Below are 20,866 nucleotides of genomic sequence, written 5' to 3'. Positions count from 1 at the left end.
AAATCCCATCCAGCAGTGTACGAAAAACCCCCCATTGGAAACACTGACATCTCTGCTATCTGCTTTCTAGTTAATCAAAGTGATCACCAGCAGCGCATTGAAGGGGAAGATGGTCGGTGCCATAGTCAAAGGTATATTTGAAGGTGAGTGTACATCTACATCATAGTTACAGGTGTATTTGAAGGTGAGTGTACATCTCCATCATAGTTAAAGATATATTTGAAGGTGAGTGTACATCTACAACATAGTTAAAGGTGTATTTGAAGGTGAGTGTACATCTCCATCATTGCACAGGCACAGTCAGGATGTCAGTGGTTTGACACCAGCCCCTGGTTTATATGAAAACCTCATTCCTCAGGAGCATCAGAGATGTTAGTATGAGTGAATTGGTTTTATTTGTGATACACAGTTGGTGCATTAAATAAATCTTCTAACAGTCTCAGGCCCTTTTTCCTCTCCCACCAGTGACTGTCAAATAGGTGCAAAAAATAATATTATAACAAAAAAGATCCCACATCACAAAGTGCATGCTCTGTTTTATTAGGATCTCCTTCCAGTTCCACTGAGGGATCAAACCGCAAGCTTCTAGTTTATCAGCACTGCATCCCCCTGTGTGAGTCCGGGGACCTTCAGACTGAGGTGGCGGCTGATATCATTGGACTGCTGATGCTTGAGGTAAAAAAAATAACTAACACAATAACAAAGGGCCTGATTATGATGCAAGGCAGATTATTTATTTATACGGGAAACCAGTCCAAGTAGTAGTTTACAGTAATATTTATTCTGTCTATAATAATTTGCTGTTTTTTATATTGTGTATTTACGTGTTTATTACTTTTGACTTTCCCCTTTGCTGCTGTTACATGACAACATTCTCTAGGATGTGTTTACATTTCCTTTGTAATGACTGCACATCATATATGCCACAAACTGGTACTTTATAATTGCTGTTTTGTCTTTTTAAATGTTACACACAGACTCATACACTGTCCGGACCCTCTCTTGCACAACTGGCGTCGCTTTTTGTTGAAGCCATTAAGGTGGGAAAAATGGGTAGTGGGAAATCGCTGGAGCTTTTTCCTACAGTGCTGACTGCCCTCGCAGCCTGTGAATCCTTGTCTTTTGGCAAAGGTACCTGCAAGTTAGCCCTAGTAACTTTGATATTTAGTAATAATTAATTGTGGTTGTGTTATTGTACGGTGAAAATGATAAACGGCAATACGTCTCTTGTGGTTCCTTTTAGGTGAACTCAGTGGTGAGGAATACAAGAAGCAGCTCATCAACAGTCTATGCTCAAGCAGGTACACGTGTAAATGTGCACTGAGTTTTTAGGCAGTGATTTGCTGTCCATGTTCGTCTCCTTTTAAACCCAAACAATTTCTTTTCATGCAGATGGGACCCACAGTGTGTTATCCACCTGACGACCATGTTCAGGTAACACCGCTGAGTGCTGTATTGCTTTATCATTATCTTCTCTTGATTTCACAATGATATCACAATGGTACATGGGTTCTTATTGTTATCTTGTGCCTCCTCTTGGGGAGACAGTGCAACTAGTAAGTTGTGTTTTTGTGTCTGTCTCTTTTTAGGGATGTGCCCCTGTCACCAGAGGAGCTGCAGTTCCTGGTGGAGAAAGTACTGCGGATGTTCACTAAACTGGATCTGCAGGAGATTCCACCACTGGTTTACCAGCTGCTGCTTCTGTCTGCAAAGGTATGCATGTGTATACAGCAGGGTCATTTTTTCATATTCTTTTTGGTTTTGAAGATCTAAATGCCTGCCATGTGTGTGTTAGGGTGGTAAGAAACAGATCCTGGATGGAATCATCGGATATTTTAAGGAGCAAGACATTCACCAGGACAAGGAGCAAAAACATGGAGAGTGAGTAACTCATACACTGACAAGTGACAAATACCACATTTCTTCAGAATCTTACATCCTAATCTCCATTTACAGATTGTTAATTTTCACTGTTTGTTCCTCAGGAGCCTGGATCTAGAGGTTCTGTCCATTCCTCAGGACCAGTTACGACACGTGGAGGGCACCGCCATCCTTCACATCGTCTTTTCAATACGACTGGACCATGACCTCGGGAGAGAATTCCTCAAAAGCTTTAAGGTTATTTTGGACTTTATGTATCTGAAAGGATTTAAAAAAAGTATCCAATAAATGTTTGTATATTGAATATGCCAAAAAATCTTAAATTGCATTTCTGCAGACGTCGTATGGCGAGCTGTGTCCTTTCAGTGCTGCACTGATGCTGTCAGTGGCACGGATCCAGCGCTACGAAGAGCAGGTGAGAATATTTGTTTCCCCCTAAAACTCGTTTGATCCTTATTAGATTTGATCTCTTCTGTCCAATCATATTTCCTTCTCCCTTCGCTGGTTTGTGTAGGTGTTTGACCTTTTGAAGGGGGCGATCATCAAGAGCTTCAAGGACGAGCAGCTGCAGCAGGGGTCAAAGTTCCTGCAGGACGTCCTGCCGGGACACTGCAGTGTGGCTCGGATGATACTGGACACAGTCAAGAACAGGTCAGAACATCAAGGCATCTTTTAATCCGATTTAAACTTTCAACAAATCAAATACAAAATGATAGAAAGTTCAAGATAATCTTCTCTTCCACATGTACAGCGTGTTTGGGTGGGATCACGTGACCCAGGGTTTGGTGCAGCTGGGGTTTTTCCTCATGGACACATTTGGACCCAAACCTGGACCATTTGGGAAGATTTCAGAGGGGTCTTCTACTGTGGCGAGGACCCCAAACCAGCAAGCATGCAAACTGGGAGGTCAGGTGCTTCTCCAAGGCTTCAAGGTAACTTTGTATTTTTTTTAATTGAATGATCACAATGATGTTTCACATTTAGAATATGCTCACTGGAGGATGTGTGTTATTTTCTGGAAGATGCACGAGCCTATCAGAGGTGAGATACTGGAGCAGGTTTTAAATCGACTGGTCACAAAGACGGCCTCGCCTGTCAATCATTACTTAGGTAATACAACCTTCAACTGTTGGTCCCAGATTTCCGATGTGCACAAGTGTCTAGTGTTTCTCATTATTGATGATATTTTAAACTGTATTTATCATGTTTCTTTATATCATCAGATCTTTTCTCTGACATCGTGATCTCTGCTCCCATGATCCTCCTGGAGTCGTCCTCCAAGGTGACAGAGACATTCGACCACCTGTCATACCTGCCCTTAGCCACAGTTCAGGGTCTACTAAAAGCTGTTCAGGTGCCTAAAACACACACATACAAAATGTTATAGTTTATAGAAGCTCCTATTCCTTTACTCAATCTCTCTTTTTTTTCTTTGTGTAATCTCAGCCGCTGCTCAAGGTCAGCATGTCCTTGAAAGACTCTTTGATTCTAGTTCTCCGCAAGGCCATGTTTTCCAGGTGTGTAGTAGTGTGTTCTTAATCAGATGAGGTTTATCAGTAAATTTGATAATTCATGCTCTGGTTAATGCATTTGAAAGCTTAACAGAGTTCAACCCCTGAAGGTAACTTTTGACACTTTCCTCCTCTGTAAATGAATTGTCTTTACCAGCCAGCTGGACGGCAGGAAGTCTGCAGTCACTGGCTTCTTGTTGCTGCTCAAGAACTTCAAGGTGTTGGGCAGCTTGTCGTCGAGCCAGTGTAGCCAGGCGATCTCCTCCAGCCAGGTACAGACTGCTCATGTGGACTTTACGTATACGCACGTGAGAAATTGTTTGCCATTTTATATATAGTCCATCAAATATTCTGTATCTCTCTGAACCCTTGAATAGGTCCAAGTGGACGTTCATTCACGTTACAACTCAGCTGCCAATGAAGCGTTCTGCCTGGAGATCCTCAGCAGCCTGCGTCGCTGCCTGGGCCAGCAGGCGGATGTGCGGCTTATGCTTTATGAGGTCAGAGATCACTTTTCTGTACCACCACATATTGGTCACATAAATCATTTTCCAACAGTATCTTTTATAAACATCTTACAACTGCAAAGAACATTCTAAAAGAAAAGATTCAACAGCTTTCAAAAGACAAATCTTTGCTTATTTCAGGGATTCTATGATGTTCTCCGTCGCAACTCTCAGCTTGCAAGCTCCATCATGCAGACCCTGTTCTCACAGGTAAGTGTGTATATTCTGTGTATATTAAGTGCAGTCTGTGAGATATAATAGCCTATTTGTAATCTTATCTACATGAATGTGGGGGCTGTATGTCATTTCTGTGTATCCTTAGCTGGGGCGGTGCTATGAGTCAGAACAAGACCTCCTGCCCCCGGTGAAGCTGGAGCCATGCATCACAGCTCATGGAGACCAGGTCTTCCTCCAGGAGCCACTGGTAATCTGTCCGCACTGCAGCATTAATGCAATTCGGTGCAACTGGTGCACTGTGCAGATGTCGTTGTGTAAATGGCTGCTATAAATAGCGTCTGTTCCTTCTCAGGGCCATCTGGTGAGCTGCACTGTACACTGCCTGCTGTGTCTGCAGAACATGCGTAAATCAGCCAATCCCAACGCTGATGACAGCGATGAAGAGGAGGAGGAGGAGGAAGGATACCAGTCTGAACTACAGACGATCCTCGAGAGCATGACGAAACGCATGATCAAGAGTGAACTGGAGGACTTTGAACTGGTGTGTTTTCAGGACACAGTATTAAAAATGGATGTACACTGAATGTTTTTCAAAATTTTAGACTCCCCCAATATCTAGTCTAGATCTGGTCAACTTTTCCAGCATCGGCAAGAGTAACATTGATCATCGTGAATATGTGTTTTAGTGACCAAAGCTTTAAGATGAGAATCACTAAGAGCCTGTATTTCTAATGAAATGATTTGTCTGGCTGAAGAAAATACACAATTCCTTTTATGAGATGTGATCTCAGGATGCAAGTGAGCATCTGTCCTCTGTATCTTAGGAATTCATTGATCCACATTCTCCTTTTCCAGTGTTCCTCACTTCTGTACTTGTCCCTGTAGCATCATCTGAAATCGTATTCTCTCTCTATGTTGATTAGGACAAGTCAGCAGAGTTCGGCATCGGTTCCAGTGTGGGGGTGAAGAATAACATCTATGCAGTGCTCGTGATGGGAGTGTATGAAGTTCTCATAGAGTACAACTTCATCAAAGCCAACTACAGGTAACAACCCCACCACCCACTTTGTCTACTGTTGATACTGTTTTTCATAGTTACATAGTTACACAGAATATCATAATATTTGTTTCTATGTGTCCCAGTAAAAGTCGCTTTGAGGAGCTCTTGCAGCTGTTTCACCGCTACCATAAGCTGTCTGAGATTTTGAAGGAGAAATCTGGAAAAGTTCGGGTGCCCTCCAACAAGACCCCCCGAAGTTTACTCTCTCTGGGATTCGTATCAACTCTCCTCACTGTGCTATTCAGGTAAATGCTCTTATCATTTTTGTTATGATTGTTGCTCTGACATCAAAAGCACTAAGCAAACTTGAAGAGCAAAAAGTTACAAATACTATGAAAAGTCATAAAACTAGTTTCCAGAAATATGTTAAAATACATTTGGCTAGATTATTGCTAATAATACCAAGACATTAGAAAATCAAAAGTTACTGGAGTGCTGCTAAAACCGATCTAACAGATATTGATTTTCTTTCAGAGACAGTACTCAGAGCAGAGAGGAGGCTCTCTCAGTGCTGCGCTCTAGTGGAGAATTCCTGCGCTATGCGGCGTGTGTAGCCCTGCAGAAGATCCAGCAGTTGGAGGAAACTGGCCACACAGACGGCCCAGATGGACAGAACACGGACCGGACTTTCCGCTTCCTCTGTGACATGACAAGGTTAGAATGTCTTAATGTCTTTAAAACAGGATTTACTTTATGTTCCTGGTTTTGTTTGATTGATCAGATCTGTCTAAATGTCTCCTCAGCGTGCTGATGTGGCGTTACACCAACATCCCCAGCGTGGTGGAGGAGGCAGGGAAGAAGGAGAAGCGGTGCAGCCTGTCTCTTCTGTGTCTGGAAGGGCTGCTCAGGATCTTCACAACCTGCCAGCAGCGCTACCCACACAAGATGGCCCAGCTCCTCACCAACATGGGTCAGGATCACACCGTTTTCAATTGTGAAATGAATGCATTTCATGTTTTACACCTGAATATTATGCAGGAATTCATCATACTTTGTTTTTCTTGCAGAAATTGCAGAAGACGATCAGCAGCAAGACGATGGCGGCGTTACAGAGATGAACTTCTTTTACATCCGACAGTTTCAGGTGCGATTGTCAGGTGCTGAGTTTTAAATCAGGTGCGATTTAAACCTCAGCATCATCACTTAAGTTTCTTTCCCCATCAACAGAGAGCTCTGTTCACTCAGTTAAGCGGAGGAGAGGAGGACTTCAACAGCAAAGAGGCTCAGCTGCTGGTCAGCATCTTGAGCGTGCTCTCACACCAGCTGAAACCCTCCTCCCAACAGGTTGGTGAACTCTCATGTGCTCCTCATAGACCAAATCCAGCTGCACCAGTTTCACTAAAACACGTCTGCATCTACAGTTTGTTCAGATGATCACGTGGACTGTGAAAATCTGCAAGGAGACCAGTTTCGGTGAGTTACGTGAGAACTTGGTGTCAGTTTTATGCAAACAGAGTTTTTTTTCTGATGTGTGGTTTCTTTCTCCTTATTTAGAGGATCCTGCTTTTTCCAAGGGGCTGCTCTCTCTTCTCTTCAACCTACATGTTCTCTATAAGAGTCCTGTGAGCCTGTTGCTTGAGCTCTGCCAAGACATCCACAGCCAGCTGGGGGATATCGATCAGGTGACCCAAAATTAGTGCAATAATACCTGCAACTTCATGCATATATAATTGATTACATTCTACAACAATATATTTAAATCGTGGTACATTGTTTCCAGTTCAAATGGAACCTTTGTTTATAGTCTTGCATCATCCCACAGTCCTTCCCACAGAATGATTAGGAGATTAATCATGTTGGAACATTTCTTAGATGTTTTGCTGTTTGATGATTTAAATCTCAATTGCCACAAGTATCTACTGTATGTAAAGATGGTCGACATGACAGCTTCTCAAAAGTAAAACCAACATCCATCACGCGATTGCTAAAGCACAGGCTCCAAATTACATCATCGGCACAAGATGGCAGCATTTGTGTCTGGGATATTTTTGCTTCATTTCTGGATAGTGGGAGGAAGTGGAGACACGTCGTCCGTCTTTATATACTGCCAACATATGGTTATAAGGAAAAAGTGCCAAATTCCAGAATATTGTTAAATGGTTTTTTTTAATCAACTTATAGTTTTCATCTGTAAGCAGTCATCATTTGGTCTTTAACACAATTATTAATACTTTTAACAGTAAATTAATGGCAGTAAACAAGCGTTTAGGCCGAATTAACGTGTCCCCTTTCTGTACCTTTTCTTTCTCTATGAACAGGACGTGGAGGTCGAGAAACAGTCTCATTATGCCATCGTCAACATAAAGACTGCGACAACAGCAGCGGTAAGTGACCTTCTCCTGAAACACAGATCTTGCAGAGTCATTGTGACGTAGTGTTGCTCACAGTCCTCATGTTAACGTGTGTCCCCAGCTGCTGGTCCTGGCTCAGGTGGACAGGGTGCTCGATGAGGTGGAGTGGCTGATCACCAGAAGGAAGAGCCAGACGACCTCGGACAAATCGGACTCCGGTAAGAATCCTCTCCCAGTGACCCTCACTTGTAATAATGGTGAGAGTTGAGAGGAGATAGGGGAAGAAATGCATCTCTGTCAGTTACATATTACAACACTAATGCTTTGTTGTGTAGGTGAAGCCACCCAGACTGAAGGTCAGCAGGATCCAATAGAGAAAGCGGTGACGCTGCAGCTCGGGACTCTTCTGACCGCGTTGAACGAGCTGGTCCAGACGGCTCTGCTCTCTGGCACCTGCACCATCACACTGCTGAGAGAAATGCGTCGCACATACACCATCCTCACCACCCTGGTCAAATATGTGTGTATTTGTCCACTCTGTGATTCTCAGTGTGAGTGAAGTTTACCTAAATGTGACACTTACCTCGTCTCCATCTATTTGTTTCAGTACATCCAGGTGTGCACCACCCAGCACGGTTTGCTCCCTGCGCGCTTCGAGAAGCTGGTGAGTCCTGGTTTATTGGGTCATGGTTTGAATCTCCTCGTATTTCTGACTTCAAGCTAATCTTAATGTTTCCTGTGCAGGTCAAACTGTCCGGCTCACACCTAACACCACAGTGCTACTCTTTCATCACATATGTGCAGGTACTACAGCTGAATTCAGACCAATGTCCTGTTCAGACCTGAGGTTAGCATTCACCCTGGGAGATCTGATCACAATAGGACAGATCTGTTACCACAAGGCATTAAAATGGGTCTCATAACCATGTACTATGTGTTCGCAAGACCGAATGATATTTCTACCCAGTCTGAGTGAGCAGAGGAGTCCTTTGTCAGTGTGTTTGTGTGTTCACGCACAGCTCTGCTATGGAATAAGCTTTTACCATTTAGAAAAATTTGAAATCACTGTGACTGGATGTAAAAATGTTTTTTGAGGATGCGTTTGTGTGCGTTTACACTCGTACTTGGCGCTGACCACATGGGATCCGATCACTCAGGAAAGATATTCATCTCAAGTCTGAACAGGATCAAAAGGCTGCTCATAATGATCTGATTGATTGTGATGTTCAAGTCTCTCTAATATGGATTTGACATTATTACCTTGTTTTGATGTAAAATGATTGTGTCTTCCCTGTTAGAGCGGTGAAGTTAGTGGTGGAGATGACAAGAAGAAAAAGAAAAGGAATGAAACCAACGTTGCTGGTTCTGTAAGGACATTTATCTCCTGTAACTTTGGAGCTGAAGTGATTGTGATTGATTTTAGCAACAACACATTTACACGTAAAGATCTTTTTTATTTGCCCTTGGCAGGCAAAACTTCTGCGAGAGACCAAGGCCATCCCTGATTTGATCTTCAGCATCGAACAATATGAGAAATATCTCATCACACTCTCAAAGAAATCAAAGGTACGTGTGTGAGCTGAAATACTCAAAATACAAAAAGTGCAATACAAAACTCTGGAACAAGAAAAACGGAGAAAATGAGAACTGTCGGTGCAGTTTCATCAGTCGGGTCACGTGTGTACAGTGTTTCACTACCGTCTGTGGGTATGTTGTCCAGGTGAATCTGATGCAGTACATGAAGCTGAGCACCTCCAGAGATTTCCGCATCATTGCTACTACTGTGGACGCAGCCCTGCAGGAGCAGGACGCCAGCCAGGAGGCAAGTTCCCTCTCATACTGGAAGCACCGAAAGACGTGTCTCCTCATGCAATATTCTGCAATTAACTTTAACATAAGCAGCCTTATGTTTGGTAAGTTGACTGGGTCTGTTCTTCTTTCAGACCACGGAGTCACAGGACACCGAGGAGACACCAGAACCCAAACTGAAGAAGAGAAAACAGTGAGCCGGCCCCTCAGAAGCTCCTCGGTTGGACTCACTTGTCTCCACGTTCCTCACTGAGCTGGAGTCTAACCTGCTGATGAACTGCCTCTTGGCGGTTGTGAGCAGCTGCTCTGAACAGGAGTGAGGTCCACACAGTGCTATCTGTCTTTGTTCAGGGAGCCTTTAGTGATGTTGAGGATTTCATAGATGTCCAAGGCTTCACCTGTGGAAAGACAACATGTTGGTGTTCATGTGATTCAAAAGAATTCTGTATGTTATGTATGTATTTAGAAACAAACTGTAAATACTATTTTACATTATTGTAAGATTTGACTTCCTGTCTAGTGTCATGGTGAATAAGCTGCTCTGTTGTTAAGATACAGTTCACAATCGGTTCAGAACAGTTTTAACTATATGATATACTTCACTTCATTCGTTCTTTGGCTTCACTAACAGAGGATCTATAGTTCCCATATACACAAATGTATCCTAAAGAGACATCCAGCCAAACTTGATAATGTGCTGCTTTAAAATAAATATTATTTTCTTCCTTATTCTGTTTATTTAGTTTTATAGTCTGTTTTTCATTGTGTATTACATAGACTGTACCAAGCATGGCAGGAATCACAGATAAAAACATTGACAGTTTTTATGCACAGATTTGTGATTTGTTCCCTGAAGCTTTAAGTGTATATGATACGGAGATACCTTGAAAAAAGCATTTTAACTTTGCATGATGTCATTTTCTTCAATGTTACTATCATATGATGGGAAATCATCTTCCGATCACGGAAGCCTTAGATTGTCTCTTATTTTGCAGAGATATCTTTATTGATCCTTATGAAAGATCAGGTTATAACCTCCCAATTAATATTCCAATCCTACCATGCGTTGTAGAGTTATTGTGTAACTCAAACATACTTGGGCCTTTAGTAATCTATGGGCTAATTGTTCATGCCTCAGACTACAGGAATAAAAACAAGATAAATATGGATGAAGGTGTGAAGAACTCACCGTGGGGCAGACCGTATCTGCGTTCCAGACCTGTGGGGTTAGAGGGGGTGTCACAGTCCATGTTGACCTCCTTCCTCAGACACCGGTCAATGTCAACAGCGCTGAAGAAAGCTACCGACTGGGGAAGGTCCTGCATACCCAGCGCGTGAGCAAACGCACTCCTGGAAAAACAAACGCACATATTCAGAAAAGCTGTCAGGTTCATTGCCCCAGAAGAATAAATACAACGCTGTGAGCTGACCTGGTGAGCAGGTTAGTGATCTGCAGTGCCAGGGCTGCTCGGTAACGGTCTTCACTGCGGACCAGGTACCGCACCTCGTCGTGGATGCTGATGCAGAAGCGGCCGTCGATGTTGTACTCCTCGAAGAGCCACTTCATGGCCACCAGCATCAGGTGCAGGTAGTCCACTGCTGAGCTCTGGACCACCCAGTTCACTCTGCTGGTGATGAACTGAAGAAAGAGACGTGGCAGCAACAGCACATGAAGTCGTGGGAGTGTTTTGTCATTCAGGGCACAAATGTTTCCAGGAACAACAGACCTCAGATTATGTGTTTTTTTATATAATGCACAACAGTACAGAAATATATGAATATAATGAAAGGCTTTGGTGTATGTGTCTCCATAAACAGTTAATACAATTAAATACTTTTATGGCACGTTTGATTGGCACGCTGATTGACTTCAACATGTTTTTAGGATTTGCTGTGGACTGTCAAATTATGGATCTCCTCGTACTAATAAAGGTTTTTGAACACGGTGTGACGTTGACTGCTCATTCCTTAGAAAAACAAGCAGGTCGATGGGATTTAAGTTGGCGTGTCTCACCTCATCCTTGACTGCCTCGGGCTCCAGAGCTCTGCTGATCCTACAGCCGAGAACCGGAGTGGCTGGCTGTTCTGAATGAGCTATACTCTCCAGCTTGTTGAACATGTCCGACTCAGTTCCTCCAGCCCACAGACGTTTTCCAACAATGTCCCACCTCTTCCTCCGAGTGCTGAGGGGCATGAGGAGGAGAGGGAGGGGACAACAACAGATGTAGAATATGTTGTGGCTCCTAACAAGTTTGCCTGTGACACTCTGGCTGCTCCTCTCACCTCTTTGCGGCCAGTCGACTGATCCTGCGTAACTCCTCCAAAGTGACGCTTCCATCTTCCTCCCTCTCCACATCTATGTCCAGTTCATTGACCAGCCACTCGCCCTCCTCTGACAGACCATATCTGACAGAAAACAGAAACATTCAAATAACTTACTTAGGCCATAATTGTGTAACATGAAAATCCAATAAAAAAGATGTAATATATATAACAAAACTGAAGGGTTAGGGCAAAAAATAATTTCCATCGCCCCCTGGGAGCTGGCTGCAGTATAGCTCATAAACCCTGCCTCATCCATGTTAGCAGATGGGACATGGATCAAACTAAAAAGTCAGGATAAATGTTTTTTTGTTTCTGACAGATGGTTTCTGACATTTCAGGTAGTATTCATTACATTGTTTAATTACTTATTGGATGCTATAAGAACTGGTGGCCGAGCGCACCAGTAACAGCGGGACCTCGATACCGCAGATTCATCCCCTGATCACTAATGTACAGACTCTGGATGGCGGAGACTGGTCATCCAGCTTTATTACATACAGTTTACGATTTAAACACACAACTAAACCTAGAAAGTAAAATTGAAAGATGAAAACACAATGAATGAATCCGTCGTGGGTACCTGCGTATGCCCTTTGTCAGGGCATACATCTGCCTGGCCTTGTTGGAAGCTTCTGTCTGACTGAGGCGGTGGTTGAACTGCATCAGCAGCCTCTCGGCAAACGGTTGCCCTGCGCCATAGATGCGTCCGTAGTTGAACACCTTGGCGTGCTCCCTGCTGATTCCCACAGCATCAGCAATGCGGCTGTGCAGGTCTGTGCCCTGACTCTTCTTTCCCTGAAGGGTCATCCATCCAAACGCTGTGCAACCTGAATCCCGCAGAGACATGAAATCAGCACCGTTAAGGTCAGATTTTGTTGCTGTATGTTAAAACCAAGACAGAGGAAATATAAATTGCATTTAACATCTTCAATTATGTGTTTTTTTAAACAAAAGAAGAACTAAACAAGAGTTGACGGGGACAGATCTCACCGTGCAGGCCGGCGAAGTGAGCCTCTCCGAGCACAGCAGCAATCCACAGCTCCTGAGAGTCCACGTCTGCTCCCACCAGGTGGTACCCAGGAGGCACCTGCACCATGGCCTTCAGCTCACTGCCCACCCGGTCCCGCTGTGGACACAAAACACAGTCGGCACACAGAGATTCCTCTACTGACTGTTAAAACACAGTTTAGTCCAAACTTCCAGCTGAGTCCGTCCCCTCAGACTCTTCCTCGAGTATCTCTCACCCGTGCGTTACTGGCCGTCAGCCACGTCGGCTCCACGGCTCGACGTGTTACCGTTCCCGCGGTGACCACCTGAGGTAATATGGCACCATACTGGCCCTCGTCATCAAACTCCTTGTGTCTATGAGAGACAGGACGTTTTTTTTTTTATAAACAATGACCTCCCCACCCCCACCACCCCACTATTTGGCAGATCAACATCAATAGTTGTAATGGATACACCAGACCAACCTGATGACAGTACGAGGAAGCTCCCCTTTTCGCAGCCACAGCACCATCTGAGAGCTGTGAGGGGAACCCAAAAAATGCAACGTCATCGTTAACAGAGCTCGCCTGTGATCACGGTAAAAGATGAATATGGTTAAGATGAAATCTGACGTGTACCTGATACGTTTATGGGCATTCCTCCAGAAGGACATCATCTTGTTGATCTCCAGCGCTCGTGTAGCGTTGGTTCCACTCCGTCCTGCCCTAAGAGTGCCATCCTCCATCTTGGCCAGAAAGTCCTTCGAGAAGGGACTGCCGACATTGTTCTGGTTGCCGTCCTGAAACCGAAATGTTCAGTGAGTTGATGATAGTAACTCGGTGGAGTGACACTGTGCCAGTGAAAGTTTAAAAACGGAAACTTCACTTTACCTTGTGAGGCAATTTGAAAAACCAGCACCCTGGGATATCTACGTCATTGTAGGGCCCGTTTCCATGGTGATAATGGCACTGACTATTCTCTGGGACGTAATGTGGTTCCTGGGACTGAATATCAAGTATGTCATGCGACAACGTTAAAGAAGGTAGTGCAGTTCCAACTGAACAAAACAACAGGACTGGCTATAAATAATTAACAGGACATCATAGTGTTAGACGTTAAGCACCTGTACATAACACAGATCAAGTCACTCACTGTGTTTTTGGTCCTTGTCGTTCTGACTCCATTTTCCTCCATCAAACTTTCATGGGAACTTAACTCCTCCACCTTAAGAAGAGGTTCAGAAATAATTCCCCGTCATGAGTCACATATTCTATCAGTTCTGAGCCTGTTGGCCTGAGCAGTGACCGCAAATAGCATCAATGCCGACTTTAGAGGATTTCAAATTTTGTGCCCTTTTGTTTCCACGCACCTTTGCCCACACTGCGCTGTCCGTCAACATGAGGTCATCAGATAGGGGGGAGTCCAGACATTCAGGCTGGTCTTTGCTGTTCTGCTCACAATGGTCCCTGTAAACGCTCTCAATAGCTCTGAGGAACACAACAATCCTTTCATTTACACATCCTCTTTTAAACCCAAGGGTAAGTAATTGAACAGAAACATCTAGGCGTATCCAGAGCGGTGTATTGACTACCTGTGTGGACACACGGGCCCGGCGTCGTCGTCGTCCTCCTCAGATTGAAGGTTATCCCTGCGTCCAGGTACCAGATATCCCCACCCGTGTTTCTCTGTGTAGTGCAGGGGGAAACCATCCCACGTCAGACCCATCAGCTTAGGCGTCAGTCTCATCTGCAGACTGATCAGGCCGGCTCCAGGCGACCAGCTGGCCCCCTCAGACATCTTCTCACACAGCTTACGATACCATCTAAAGACACCGTAAAGGGGGAGAAGGATCGATTTGCTATAGGTGTCAAAACAGAAAACCCTCTGAAAAGCAGTGGACGGCTCTGTGGTGGTAGAGAGTGATCTTACCCTGGATGTCCAGGCAGATGTTGCCTTCTCTTAGGAAGTCGATTCACCGTTTCCTTCAGCCTCTCTACAGCCAGCCGGCCGGGGAAAGGGTCCTCCACCTCCTCTTCAGACGGTGGACCTGAATCTAATCCAGTCAAATCACCACATCTGTCAATTTCAACACTTTTTGGCCGTGCTGCTATAATATTTCAACTCAAAACAGCTGTCTTAAAAATGAGAGATTTAATATTCATGATTTGAGCTCCTTACCTTCTTCCGATTCTGCAGGAGGACTAACAACTTGTGCTTCAACAGTTTCTTTCACTTGTTTCTTCTTTCTGACTGGTAATTTCTTCAGCTTGAACTCCTGCACATCCCACTCGAGATCCCAGAGCCAGGGGTCTTCTTTATATCTTAAGTGAAGATATTTAACATATTCTGTTCAGAGGAGGCTTTATATTTTACCTCTAAAGACATATCCCATGGATTTATAGATCTAAAGGTTACACAACAGTCTTTCATGCTTTTTAATTTACCTACTCAAACAGTTGTGGACACGTGAAATTGCAGGTGCTACAAAAATGGCGGTAAACAGATTTTTCTTTTCACCTGTCGTCCTGCAGCAGCTGGCAGGCATCATCAGCCAGAGTCATCAGAGTCTTCTTCATCTCTCTCTGGAGCTCTTCGTAGACGTCTTGAGAATCTTCAATGTACCGATCCCAGTTCTGATTGACAGGAAGGTAGCTCACACCCATTTCCAGCATCCCTGCAAACGTCACTGGATGAGGACACCTTATAAAAAGACAGTGGAGATCAGATTATTATGCAGCATAGTAAAATCAGTGGGTTTTGCTTGATTAACACACAATCATTGTGTATGTGTTTGTGCTGACCTCTCCATGAACAGGGGCAGCTGCTCGGAGAACACTTGATGGGTGGCCTGAACATCCATGGCGCAATACTGCATCAACTCCTGTAGAGGTCAGCAAAGGCAAAACTATCTTCCACCGGTGCCTCATTATGAATGCAAGTCATTTCACAGGTTCTTATAATGTGAATACATTTAGGTTATAATAATAATAATACATTTTATTTATAAGGCGCCTTTCAGGATACTCAAGGTCGTCGTTATGATTACTGACAGCCTGACACGATGTGCCGTGAACCTCTGACCTGGAAGTTGCTCCTGACATCCATCATGCTGCCCTTCACAAAGATCTCTCTGGCCTCCTTCTGCAGCGGCGGCCCCCCCACGTACAGTGCATGGACATCAGCAAGGTTATTAATGCTGCCAAAATTCACCCAGTCCCAGGAGCCAAGCTGAAGAGCAAACAAAAAGAAGAAAACAAATCAAGCGACATTGTCTTTTTTCTGATGTTAATACTTGATCACGCATGTTGTAGCAAAACTATGGTGAGAAAAGAGACAAACCATTGGACCCTGCTTTTTCTGTCCAGTTTTCTTCATATGTTCCTTGACCCCCTGAAGACCCCTCCTCTTGCCCAGCTTGTTGGCCATCCATAGTGTGCGCTGGAACCCAGTCAGCCCTGATATAGCCATGTGAAGGCTCATGGTGTCCATGAAGCGCACCTTTGAACTCTTCAGGAGAGAAAACAAAGTATTTTCTAGAGAGTAAAATGTTTTAACTTTGATGTCATACAAGTTACAGACAAGCTATTTAATAATGTGAAGAATACAACAAAGATCCAACCAAGAAGAAGGGCTGAGAAAGCTGTGGTTAAAAGAGTTGAAAGGATAATAATACCATCACCATCCTCTGAATACTAACCTTCAGTAAGTATTGCTCCTTAATGAAAGATCGGTCAAAGCTGACATGGTGGCCCACTACGAGGCGGTGCTTCCACTGGCCCCTCGGAGGATAGGCAGAGTTCATGGGTGTCTCAAGAGGTATGAGGTCAGCGAGGGTCAACTGGTTTGACCAGGAGTACCGCTCTTCAATCAGACGCTTACTGCACCAGGAATACCTGGCAAGTGAGAAATCGAGAGCAAACCCAATTTCCACGTTTGAAAAATAAATAATTAAAGCAAAGAGGTGCATTTCGCTCCTTAACACAATCATCACTTTCTCCTTCTCCCTCACCAGTTAGTGGGAGACACAGCAGTAGCCAGCGTAGGACACCGTCCCTCCGTTACGCACACCTCCACATCAAACACCAGCGCAGACTCATCGGGGAAATCCACCTTCTGACTCTCCCCACTGGGCCCGTAGCGTGTCCAGCCTACCTCCCACTTCCATTCCTGTGGCATGGGGGGGAGCTCGGCCTGCTGCAGCTCGGTGGCAGCCTCGAGGTAGGGGAGACTCTGATTCTGAGCCAGGATTCGAAAGTGCTCATCAATATTTTCCCCAAACATCTGAGCCAGTTTCAGCTCCACGTCGTGCAACAGTGACGTTTCTTTCCCCCACAGCTGGTGCTTCTGCAAGTGCTTGACGCCGCGCTCCACGTCCTCCTCTCCGTACTCTGGTTCCAGGCCCCGGAAGATCTGCTCGTGGAGGTTCTTTGACAGCATCTGAATTTTGAGGGGATTCAGGCGGGTCTCTGTGGAGTCCTCGCCCTGGAGGGAGCGAGGCCTGGTGCAGAAGCGGGAGCGTGAACACGTCCATCGCAGACAGACCAGAGACCTCTGCAGAGGACGGCGAGACACACGCAGCATCACCTCATGAGGACGTCACACTGGAGCCGGAAGACATCGAAACAACATCAAAAATATGACATGACACTTCTTAGATAGACCTGGATTTCATTAAAGGCACAAAATGAAATAATATAATTGAAGCGAAGGAAGTACATGGATCTAATGTTTATACAAATCAATAAGACATTAACTTATATTGTGATGTGTAATTTCGCTATTTCAGGATTGTTAAATGTTTAACTGATCCTGGTCTAATCCAATTATACAAAAATGATTGGGTGATGTTTATCTCTTGGTGCTATAGAGTTACATTGATGTATGTAAATGATTTTACTTGTCTTCAACCACTACAAAGTTAATACCCAGCTTTAACATTAACCATTGAAACGACTGAAAGCAAGCACTGGAATTAACGTTACCTTATAAACTATAGTAAACCAATACAAATAGTTAGCTTTATTATTTAGCTAAATGAAGATACAACTAGCCTGCTAATGCATGTACACCTTAATGTTTACCAACAGTGACTGATGCTAACTTGATAGCCAAACAAAAGTCATCTCACCTTGTCTTTGTGTGTATAAGTGAACTGGCTTAATTTATTGAAACATGTTTTTAAATCGCTGCACAGACGAGGAGCATGTTCCTTCAGCGTGGAAGCAGCAACAACAACACAGGCAACACGGGGCGCTAGCGCCTCCCAGCGGATTGGATGACTGCAACCCGACAAAGCGATCGACTGGGGAGAACAGTGGGGCAACAGAGCCGCTGTAGCCTTATTCTAATCTTGATAATATACCTTTATATATTATATAAATATATAAGCCTCGATAAAAGCCTAAATATTATCACTATCCTATATGATATTAACTGGTATTAAATTCAAATACCGAATGTGACCTGCTAAAAGTACCGGCCGCGTGGCCTAATGGATAAGGCATCTGACTTCGAATCAGGGGATTGCAGGTTCGAGTCCTGCCGTGGTCGCTCTTTTAAATTTCTCATAAGGATTGTTTTTTTCACCAAATCACACGTAAGTCTTTTTACCTTTTCTCATAAATTACCTCAGCACTGCAAAACCAACACTCCACTGATCCGATCACATTTCCACGGAGTGACTTTGGATCTATTGCTGCCACAAACAAGTGACAGAAGAGATTGTTTAGGTCGGTCTCATTTCACTGTGACACCGAGTTTCCTGCACCTCAAAGCATCCTCGCACATCTGTCAGCGCTCCTGGATCACATCTGTCTCCTGGTCCACATCTGTCTCCCGGTCCACCTGAGCCGCGGGTTACACAGAACACGAGACACTGAGGTTCCTCCCTGTGCTGTGTGTTGTGTCCTTGTCAGACGATGGCGGATGAAACGGAGGATGTGGAGCTGAACGAGCAGGAGAGGACGCGAGGAGGCGCAGTCATGATGAGGTGCACCGCAGGAGACGGTTCTATATATATATATACTTTATATACAGAGTACATTTACTTCGTTACTGTTGTTAAGTACTTTAGGTATATTTCACTTTTACACTCATATATCAGCAAATATCTGTATTTCAATGATTTTTATGTTGGATTATTTATTCTTTTAAACAAGGAAAATGCACCAAAACATTACACTCAAAATGAGAAGAGAGGATTTATGCCAGATTTAGCTTATTTGTCAGTCCTTAGACAGGTACACAATGAAACACAGCGAATACAAACACATGCATAACACTATCAAAGTCTCTATCAAACAAACACCTTCACAGAAAATTACTAGTATACATCAACATTTTAAAACACATTCATTCAATATATCGAAAAAAAAATGGAATTCAACGCAATTAAAAGTCCAAATCAGGTTCAGATTAATTTCGCCCAAAATGTAAACGTCACGGGAGAACTAGTGAAAGTCAGAATTCAGGATTCAGAAGAGACCAGTGGACCAGTGGTTAGTTAATATGACAATAGAAGTGTTCCCAGTTGCATCACTGTGTTGTTGCAATACAACAACACAGACCAGAGGACACAGACCAGAGGATGCCCAATAGAGAAGATAGAACAGAGCAAAACACAACAACACAACAACACAACAACATCGGTGGAATCGACAATCTCTGTGATTTAGAAATTTAAACTTACCCAACTACTACACAATAACTGATTTGAATAGAAATGGACTTGGACGTGACTTCAAACAATTTGTTCGGACTTTAGGAGAGATACTTAATGGCTGATGAATCATTTTGGCTACTTTTGAATTCAAGGATGGGAGGGTTTACAGCCTTTCCATTTATTTTATGATTATGATACTTACCTTTTTATTTAATTATCTTGACATGTGACATTTTACTTGACACATATAAAATAACTTACTTTAACTCAAGTGGAAAAGTTAATGTGGTACTTTACTTAATAAAATGTCTGTCTCCACCGCTGACAAATGGCAGTCAATAGCTTTTTCATTTTGTGTTTTCAAAATTGCTCAAATCAATGGAGACCTGTTAGAATCTAATGGAACTCAGTAATAAATCATACTCATTAATATGGCTTATTTCTTTGTTATTTAAGTTCTGTAATTTTTCTTTCTATATGGCACAATAAAACAACATTAAAAAGCACATAAGATAAGTGAAAAAGATTAAATAAAGTAAGATAACGAGGAATCAATAGAGAGACTCGAGCTGAATTAAATGACTTGCATATAAAATGTGATTATATATTTGCACATATTATCTTTTGAATTGGTCTTGTTTGGTGTTGTTTGCTGTACAACACGTCTGCTGCTCCATTCATCTTCCCTTCTTCTCTGACATGTGTCTGACTGCAGACACCCGGTGGCCTCCTTCTTCCACCTGTTCTTCCGGGTGCTTGCCATCGTGGCCTATCTGCTCTGTGACTGGATCAGCAAGAACTTTGCCTCGTGTTTCGTCCTGATCATAACTCTGCTTTCTTTTGACTTCTGGTCCGTCAAGGTACAAGCGACCAACTGTCTGTAGATCAGCCATGAATCCCTCTTCCCCCCCCTGTCTCGCCCTGTTATGCACGGTCTTTGTTTGCCCTGTGTTGTGTCAGAATGTGACTGGCAGGTTGCTGGTGGGGCTGCGCTGGTGGAATCAGATCGACGAGGACGGAAGGAGCCTCTGGGTGTTTGAGGCCAAGAAAGTGAGACCCTGTCATTGTCCTGTGCCATTTGGAACTTGGAGGAGCCTTTTTGGGGGGGTTGTTTAACACGGGCTGTTGCATGGTTGTGTGTGTGTGTGTGTGTGTCTCTGTGTGTTTGTGTGTGTGTTTGTATGGAGTTTGTCCAGACCTCCCGGGGCAACAACACTGGGACGGAGGTAGAGGAGAGGATATTTTGGCTTGGGTTAATCATCTGTCCTCTCATCTGGACGGTGTTCTTCTTCACCTGCCTGTTCTCCCTGAAGATTAAGTGGCTGGTGAGACAAATGTCACTTGCATAACATCTAACATCATTAAAACATGTCTGTCTAATGCATCCTGTCCTTCCGTCTTTCTCCCCCAGTATCTGATCGTAGCCAGCATCTCCCTCCAAGCGGCCAACCTCTATGGTTTTCTACGCTGCAAGGCGGTGGGGCAAGATGGCCGGCCTCCAGACTCCCGCTCGTTCACGGGACGGCACCTCCTGCAGCGCGTGAGTGACGGACTGAAGCCTTTGACGCGTTTGAGTTTTCCTGTTAACATGTCACTGTCACGAGCTCTCAAATGATTTTGTCCTCTTGCAGCCGGACCTCATCTTCGGGATACTATGA

General features: G+C 44.0%; 3 protein-coding genes and 1 non-coding gene across 4 annotated transcripts in view; 3 read left to right on the top strand and 1 right to left on the bottom strand.

Annotated features, from left to right (window-relative positions):
* fanci (FA complementation group I) overlaps positions 1-10,202 on the top strand; it is a 15,232-nt gene extending 5,030 nt beyond the window's left edge. Inside the window, exons 3-38 of the mRNA XM_053426055.1 lie at positions 71-143; positions 545-675; positions 978-1,131; positions 1,244-1,301; positions 1,393-1,434; positions 1,590-1,713; positions 1,796-1,881; positions 1,986-2,118; positions 2,219-2,296; positions 2,396-2,532; positions 2,633-2,813; positions 2,904-2,991; positions 3,105-3,235; positions 3,328-3,398; positions 3,550-3,664; positions 3,770-3,892; positions 4,040-4,108; positions 4,221-4,322; positions 4,428-4,616; positions 4,999-5,120; positions 5,219-5,380; positions 5,610-5,789; positions 5,879-6,045; positions 6,143-6,219; positions 6,303-6,419; positions 6,497-6,548; positions 6,630-6,757; positions 7,394-7,459; positions 7,548-7,644; positions 7,762-7,946; positions 8,034-8,090; positions 8,171-8,230; positions 8,725-8,793; positions 8,897-8,992; positions 9,147-9,248; positions 9,370-10,202. Of these exons, the coding sequence (XP_053282030.1) occupies positions 71-143; positions 545-675; positions 978-1,131; positions 1,244-1,301; positions 1,393-1,434; positions 1,590-1,713; positions 1,796-1,881; positions 1,986-2,118; positions 2,219-2,296; positions 2,396-2,532; positions 2,633-2,813; positions 2,904-2,991; positions 3,105-3,235; positions 3,328-3,398; positions 3,550-3,664; positions 3,770-3,892; positions 4,040-4,108; positions 4,221-4,322; positions 4,428-4,616; positions 4,999-5,120; positions 5,219-5,380; positions 5,610-5,789; positions 5,879-6,045; positions 6,143-6,219; positions 6,303-6,419; positions 6,497-6,548; positions 6,630-6,757; positions 7,394-7,459; positions 7,548-7,644; positions 7,762-7,946; positions 8,034-8,090; positions 8,171-8,230; positions 8,725-8,793; positions 8,897-8,992; positions 9,147-9,248; positions 9,370-9,432 (3,885 nt within the window). The 3' untranslated portion in view covers positions 9,433-10,202. The remainder of the gene's footprint in view (positions 1-70; positions 144-544; positions 676-977; positions 1,132-1,243; positions 1,302-1,392; positions 1,435-1,589; positions 1,714-1,795; positions 1,882-1,985; positions 2,119-2,218; positions 2,297-2,395; positions 2,533-2,632; positions 2,814-2,903; positions 2,992-3,104; positions 3,236-3,327; positions 3,399-3,549; positions 3,665-3,769; positions 3,893-4,039; positions 4,109-4,220; positions 4,323-4,427; positions 4,617-4,998; positions 5,121-5,218; positions 5,381-5,609; positions 5,790-5,878; positions 6,046-6,142; positions 6,220-6,302; positions 6,420-6,496; positions 6,549-6,629; positions 6,758-7,393; positions 7,460-7,547; positions 7,645-7,761; positions 7,947-8,033; positions 8,091-8,170; positions 8,231-8,724; positions 8,794-8,896; positions 8,993-9,146; positions 9,249-9,369) is intronic.
* polg (polymerase (DNA directed), gamma) lies at positions 8,860-17,784 on the bottom strand. Its single transcript, XM_053426051.1, has 23 exons — positions 17,676-17,784; positions 16,557-17,148; positions 16,245-16,440; positions 15,887-16,054; positions 15,629-15,775; positions 15,349-15,428; positions 15,065-15,247; positions 14,726-14,868; positions 14,477-14,600; positions 14,139-14,369; positions 13,917-14,034; positions 13,700-13,771; positions 13,438-13,551; positions 13,186-13,346; positions 13,033-13,086; positions 12,805-12,922; positions 12,551-12,686; positions 12,141-12,387; positions 11,519-11,641; positions 11,250-11,418; positions 10,666-10,874; positions 10,425-10,585; positions 8,860-9,633 (listed from the first exon to the last, which is right to left on the bottom strand). Exons 2-23 carry the CDS (start codon positions 17,126-17,128, stop codon positions 9,569-9,571), a joined length of 3,591 nt encoding a protein of 1,196 aa, XP_053282026.1. The 5' UTR covers positions 17,129-17,148; positions 17,676-17,784; the 3' UTR covers positions 8,860-9,568.
* LOC128444106 (Golgi apparatus membrane protein TVP23 homolog A) lies at positions 17,720-20,866 on the top strand. The gene is made up of 7 exons (XM_053426414.1): positions 17,720-17,866; positions 18,463-18,536; positions 19,924-20,068; positions 20,169-20,258; positions 20,405-20,533; positions 20,620-20,748; positions 20,840-20,866. The coding sequence occupies exons 1-7, from the start codon at positions 17,720-17,722 to the stop codon at positions 20,864-20,866; spliced, it is 741 nt and encodes a 246-aa protein (XP_053282389.1).
* trnar-ucg (transfer RNA arginine (anticodon UCG)) lies at positions 18,025-18,097 on the top strand. Its single transcript has one exon. It is a non-coding gene; the product is annotated as a tRNA-Arg (tRNA).

The sequence above is a fragment of the Pleuronectes platessa genome, chromosome 7 (genome assembly GCF_947347685.1).
Source record: "Pleuronectes platessa chromosome 7, fPlePla1.1, whole genome shotgun sequence".
Taxonomy (NCBI): Eukaryota; Metazoa; Chordata; class Actinopteri; order Pleuronectiformes; family Pleuronectidae; genus Pleuronectes; species Pleuronectes platessa.
Note: the sequence above shows the minus strand (reverse complement) of the source record. Positions and strands in the feature narration are given on the sequence as shown.

Coding starts and splice junctions, on each gene's coding strand:
- LOC128444106 (XM_053426414.1), top strand. CDS start 17,720: ATGTTTTTAAATCGCTGCACAGACGAGGAGCATGTTCCTTCAGCGTGG. Junction 20,069..20,168: donor TTGACTTCTGGTCCGTCAAG/GTACAAGCGACC, acceptor GTGTTGTGTCAG/AATGTGACTGGCAGGTTGCT. Junction 20,259..20,404: donor GGGTGTTTGAGGCCAAGAAA/GTGAGACCCTGT, acceptor GAGTTTGTCCAG/ACCTCCCGGGGCAACAACAC.
- polg (XM_053426051.1), bottom strand. CDS start 17,128: ATGCTGCGTGTGTCTCGCCGTCCTCTGCAGAGGTCTCTGGTCTGTCTG. Junction 15,429..15,628: donor ATGTCAGGAGCAACTTCCAG/GTCAGAGGTTCA, acceptor TGACCTCTACAG/GAGTTGATGCAGTATTGCGC. Junction 13,552..13,699: donor CGACAAGGACCAAAAACACA/GTGAGTGACTTG, acceptor CTTGATATTCAG/TCCCAGGAACCACATTACGT.